This window comes from Fukomys damarensis, unplaced genomic scaffold (assembly GCF_012274545.1).
Source record: "Fukomys damarensis isolate Sample0158 unplaced genomic scaffold, DMR_v1.0_HiC HiC_scaffold_27, whole genome shotgun sequence".
Classification (NCBI taxonomy): Eukaryota; Metazoa; Chordata; class Mammalia; order Rodentia; family Bathyergidae; genus Fukomys; species Fukomys damarensis.
In genome coordinates, this window is record NW_022900939.1 from 23,926,336 (window position 1) to 23,932,403 (window position 6,068).

Genomic DNA, 6,068 nt, shown 5'->3' on the forward strand with positions numbered 1-6,068 from the left:
ACCACCACGAGCGCTGGCACAGGGTCCATCCCGCCATGGCAACAGCAGCAGGCGGCTGCCGCAGCTTCTCCAGGAGCCCCTCAGATGCAAGGCAACCCCACTATGGTGCCCCTGCCCCCCGGGGTCCAGCCGCCTCTGCCGCCCGGGGCCCCTCCCCCTCCGCCGCCTCCACCACCTGGTTCCGCCGGCATGATGTATGCCCCGCCCCCCCCTCCTCCGCCTCCCATGGACCCTTCTAACTTTGTCACCATGATGGGCATGGGGGTGGCGGGCATGCCACCCTTCGGGATGCCTCCAGCTCCCCCACCGCCTCCACCACAGAACTAGACTCGTTTTTTTAAGAAAATATATATTATATAGAAAGAATTGGTCTCATTTAAACACGCCGAACCTCACCATATGGAGCCAGACATTGGGATGCACGCATGTGATTGTGTGTGCACGCATGTGTGTGTGTTCACGCACCGGGCTGGGCCAAGCGGCTGAGGACTCGCTTGGGAAATGGGCAGGTGGTAGTAGGGGCGCCAGTTTGGGCTCTCCTGGCGCCCCGTAGCATCGAGTGTCTTTGTCTTCTTTCTCTCCTCACCCAAATCCCTTTGCCTCTCCCCAAACTGGGCCGCCAGGATCCCTCCCCGCGGCGGCGATGGCCAGAGCCATGAGAGTGAGGACTTTCCGCGCCCATTGGTGACCCTTCCAGGCAGACAGCCTCAGCAGCGCCCCTGGTGGACAGGATGGTTCGGCAAAGCAGCCTGAGTTATTTTTGTGGACGGAATCGGAACGCACTGGCTCCATATCGTGAAATTTTTAATTAATTTTTTTCTTTTTCCTTTGTTACTTTCTTATCTCTTCCTTTCTTCAGACTCTGCCCAAGGAGATGCTTTCCCCGGTCTTCTGCTGCAATTAGAATACTTTCCCTTCACTCCATTCTTCTACCCCTGCCAAGGAGAGGGGAACAAATGGTTTCAGTCACAGGTGGCATTAATGTCAGGCCTCATGGGCAGGTGGTGTCCTTTGGTTCTCAGTTTGTCCAGGGACCATAGCCACCCCAAAGATGTTGTCTTTTAAAGTATGAAGTTTGTCTCTGTCACTCTTGTTGAAGTTGCCCATGGCTGGTTAATCTCCAGCACCTGCATCCATCCTGCACTCCTGCCTGCAGTAGATGGTACAGCCCAAGCCACTTTGGCCCTGTCAGCCTAGAGTTGTTCCTGTGCTTTGACCACCTAAGCTGCCACAGATTCCATTTGTTCCACTCACCTTCCTTGAAAGCTTCCTTTTTCATTTTGTTTTAATCCCAAATGTCTGAATGTTTTGCAGTGTCAAGGGGTTTGAGCCCCTTATTCCTCTTTCTGCTCCCCACCCCTCATGGAGTGATTATGTTAATGATGTGTAACACACGTTCTCTTAACTGGTTTATCTACAGAAATTTCTCTGGGCTTTTTTTTCGGTGTTTGATTCAACACTGCACTAAATGGGGGGGGTGTTCCATTGAATAAAAGAGCAGTGTGGTTTTTCTGGGTCTGTTTCTTTTTTTACTTCTAAACCACCCTTACCACTACCCATAGTAGCCACCAGCATTTACTGTACCTTGTGTTGGGTACTTGGCCTCTGGTCTCTGTGGGGCAAAGCCATGGGACATTAGTCAAGTAAGCCTGCTGTCTCCCTTTGTGGGCTGGGTTGGAAGCTTAGCACTGTAGAGATCTGTCACCGTCATCTTGTTTCTAGTTTATGTAGCTGACAACCAGGTTCTCCCCCCTCCTTGGTTACCCCTCATTTCCTTTGTCTCTGACCTTTTGAAAGCCTTTGCCCAGGGCTTGGACCCCCTCATTTTGATGAGCTCCAGTTGTGATTTGTGCCTGTAAGCTGCCACCTGACTAAGGTCCTGAGCCTGAGGAGGCATCAACACTAAAGGTCAAGCTAACTAATCCTGCCTGTCGGGCACAGAGCAGCTAAAATTAAAACCATCAAGTGGCTTTTTTCTTTCTCTGCTGGTGACCTGCAGCTTGCCAGCACTGCAGGCTGTGGGGAGGTGGGAGTGAGATACAGTTGCCCACCTTGTAGCTTTGTAAGCACTTTAAAAAGGTTCTTAGGCTGTCTGCTTTTTCTTTGTCTTGGGCAATAGTACCTATGGTGACAACAGAAATCCATGTTATGTCTGAGTTTATAAGGTCTTTGGGTATCTCGAGCTGGTGTTGCTTGGCTGTGTTGTCCCTGGAAAGATCTACTATAGAGCTGCACCTTCCTGCCTGGCTTTGCTTTCTTCAGGGAAGCGGAGGGACAGCAGGCTCCTGTGGCCACTGGCACCTGGCCACTAGGGACAGCAACTCTGGCTTGGGCTGCTTTCCAGCTCTGAGCAAGGGGTTGGCTACTGTTTAGTTGGAGACCAGCCTGGGTGCCTGGGCCCTACCCAGCATGCTTGTGGGCTGCGGGCTTAAAGAACCCTCAGAGGCAAGGCAGGTTTGGTGGGGTTCCTAACCAATCTAAACTGAAAGGGGATGATGGAGGGAGACTTCCTTTTGTGTTAACTGGTGTGGGTGTGGGCAGTGATTGGGGCCCTGGCTACCCTCTTTGACCTTGGCTTCACATCATTGCTTTCCCCACAAGCTTGGTTTCCCTGGTGGGCTCATTGGGCGGTTAATTAGCTCTTTGAAGCTCTGGAAACAGCAAAGTGGCGCTATGTGGGTTTTAGAAATAAAATCAATAAATGACTTAACCGTAGTGTAGCTATCTCCTCTGTCTCTCCCCTGGGGCCAACTCCATTCCTATGCTGCTTCCCTCTCTGTTCTCTGGATGCTTTTCTTAGGTTTTGTAGAGTAATAAGGTAGAGAAGGCTTTGGGTCTCCAAGTTGCCTGGGGCTCTGAAATGGAAGCCGTTAGAGATGTAGTTAAGTACCTGTGTGGGGGGGTTGCTGCATGAACCCCCCATGGCCTTGGGTGTGATAAAGACCTTCATCTCATTGTGACAGGAGCTATGGGGGAAAAGCCTGCATCCTGTTGTTAGGGGCCACCCTGCCCCATCCAATTTGTGCTGCTGTGGCAGTGTCCCCACCCCTCAGCTTGGTGGGGCCTTGCCAGTTTGTAAAGGTCAACATGAGGACTCTGTTACTGAGACCCAGCCAAATGCTCGGTAGAAACCCAAGATTGGTCTAGACAGGGAGGCTGGGTTTCTGGTTAGAAACTTAGTTGGACTTAGATAAGTTGTTTGTGCAGGTGGAAAAATGTGTTTTCAGTATTTATTAAAATAAACGTATATAGAGGTGGGGCAGTAGAAGAAATTGAGAGGCAGTAGGCAAGCTTAAGCTTCTGTTTGACAAGCTGGGCTGGGGCATGCAGGATGGAGGAGGGATGGTGGGGTGCTGCTAGGGCGAAGATCCTGGAGACAGTCAAGTAGGGGCTGTTGGCAAGACACTGAAAACGCACAAGAAAGCTGGTTGGAAGGGCCAGTGGGTGGTGCGTACCTGTAATCCCAGCACTCCAGAAACAGGCAAGAGGATTTCAAGGTCACCCTGAACTGCAGAGTGGAGGGGGGGAACTGCAGGAAACCGTCAAAAGCACAAATAGCTCCTAGATGAGGCCAGGACAGCTGGCCAAGAGCCTGTAATGCAGGAGGTAGGTGCTGAAGTGACTGCAAGAGGGGCTGGTGCCTGGAAAGGGGTGGGGTTAACTTGTCTGGAGATAGCATTAGGACAGGCAGTAGGGGGCAGTATGCAAGTCTGGGTGTACAGAGACTGGGTGAGAGGTAAGATTTATCTCGTAAGAACTCTGAACTCTAGCAACCCTTCCAGGAGATTGCCAGCCAGGGTCACCTTAGAGGCAGGTCCACACCAGAGGATAGGTTCTTGGTTAGAGGGTGTGGTGTGGCCTAGAAGTGGAGGCGGGAGATGGAGTTAGGAAGTGGAAGAGATGGCTGCCAGGCATTTATTTGTGGAAATACAATATAAAGAGTAAAAATGGAAAAGGGTTAGGGGTGCAGCTCAGCATTAGGGTGCTTGGGTTTCATCCCTAACAAGGGCAAAAATTAAAAAGGTACAAAAAAGTTGTTGATTCCCACTATATCTGGGTAGGCATCTTTCAGTATTTCCTTCCTGGTCTGTGTTTGGAAACCTGGCCCCAAGAAGCACCAGCAGGCAATGAATCTGTGGGTAAGGGTAGAGTAGAGCTTGCTGATTGGCTCACATGGAGCTGGTGATTCCAGGGCCAGGAGGCGGTCTGCTACGACTCAAAAGTTCTCAGAAACAGCCTGTTGGTCCAGGAACCAGGCTCAGTAGCATCCTGCAGCTGTGAGGCCTCTGATCTGCCTCCTTGGCCCTGTGGCAGAACAGCCAAGTCTCAACAGTTCTGCCACCCTGGGTAACCCAGGCAGCTGTTGAAACAACTCAAGGTCCTGGGGTCCATTTGCTCAAAAAAGCAAAAATCCAGAGTCTGTCCCACAATATTAAGAGGCAGCAGGGCTGGAGAGTTAGCTCGGGGCTTCTGGTGCCTGCCTTGAAAGCACCAGGGCCTGAATTTGATTCCCCGTACCAAAAAAAAAAAAAAAAAAAAAAAAAAAAACAGCTGGATGCGCAGGGTTTATATAGTCTCATTTGAGTATAAATTTAATGGAGACTGGATGTGATGGCACACACCTGTAATTTCAGCACTTGGGAGACTGAGGCAGGAGCTGTGATTTTTTAAGTCCAGGCTGGGCTACATTATTCAAAGCCAGCCTAAAATACAGAGCAAGACCCTCAAAATAGTTGGGTCCAGGGATTTAGCTCTGGTGCTGCTGCCTGCCTCACAAGTGCAAGATCCTGAGTTCAATCCCCAGTACCAAAAAAATAAATAATTAGTAAACTTAATGGGAGACCAAAGCTCAGGTGAAATTACCCTGAGATCACACAAGTCAGTACTGGGACCTAGTCATGAACAGTGATTAAGGGCTCAAAGCCTTGAAAAGAAGAGCCTAAAGCAGCCAGGTCACATACACGTTAGAAAGGTACAGAATACAGCTTATTTTATGAGGTCTCAGCTGCAAACCCTGGACCACTAACCCCTTTCCCAACCCAGATGTGGTGGTCCATACTGTAATCCTAGCACTAGGGAGGTTGAGGTCAGAAGATCTTGAGTTGCCAGTTTGGGCTACAGTGTTCAAGCCCAACCTTGATGACATAGCAAGACCCTATTTCAGAAAAAAGAAAAAAAACCTCTGCGTTTGCCCCAGGTGAGAGGAGGGGTAAGAAAAGGCCTCAGTCACCTACCCAGCAGGTGAATCATGAGATGGCAGTACCATCTGCTAATGTCATGAGTGTGGGGAATGCTTGAGTTTCTCCTACCCTGTGGGCCTGCAGGACTACAGTATCCAGGGGCCTCTGCTCTAGTTGGAGGCGCTGTCTAGTGATGTCCTGTAATCTGACCATCCTTTTGAAAAAGGTCACTTTAGAGCTCCTTGAAGGACAGCAACAGGGGGAGCTCGGAGCTGCTGGGCTTTGGTGGGGGTGGGGTGAGGCCAGTGGCCCTACCTCAGGCAACCTCCCTCATACCATCCTGTGGACCCAGGTACAACTTTTCTGTACCTTTTTAAATTTTTGTCCTAGGGATGAAACCCAAGCACCATAAAGCTGAGCTGCACCGCTAGCCCCTTTTTCACAGCTGCTCAGTGTCCTATGGGCTAGCCTTACCTCTTCTGTGCACGGCCCACTGACCCTCAGCCACAACATTCGGCCTCCCGACCTGAGTGCAGTTACTGACAGTCCCCAGCCCAGGAAGAACCACCATAATGAACTTGACCTGTCTGCACACTCAGGCAGATGTCAATAGCAAGCCCTGCTCCAGCGAAGGGAGAATTTGTCTACAGCCCCAGGACTAGGCCTCTTGAAGCATGCTGGTAACCTCAACCTCTCCGAGGGCCCCCACTGAGGACCTACAATCCAGTCTCAGTGTTTTGTTTTTCACTTTTTTATTACTTTTGGTACCAGGAATCAAACTAAGGCCTCAAACTTGCCAGGCTTGCCAGGCAGGTGGTGCACTGCTGAGGTACATCCTAGGGCCCTCCTGTTTTTGTTCTTTTTTTTTTTTTTTTTTTTTTTTTTTTT

The 6,068-nt window shown here is 50.4% G+C and overlaps 1 protein-coding gene across 12 annotated transcripts in view; it reads left to right on the forward strand.

The window, feature by feature from the left end:
- Positions 1-1,510, forward strand: part of Sf1 (splicing factor 1) — a 12,366-nt gene extending 10,856 nt beyond the window's left edge. For 7 of the 12 annotated variants that reach the window (XM_010636044.3, XM_019209284.2, XM_010636043.3 and 4 more), the window contains one exon: positions 624-1,509. In XM_010636044.3, coding sequence (XP_010634346.1) covers positions 624-753 — 130 coding nt within the window. In that variant the 3' untranslated portion in view covers positions 754-1,509. The other 5 variants (XM_010636047.3, XM_010636048.2, XM_010636045.3 and 2 more) reach the window with 5 other exon arrangements.
- The last annotated feature ends 4,558 nt before the right edge of the window (positions 1,511-6,068 follow it).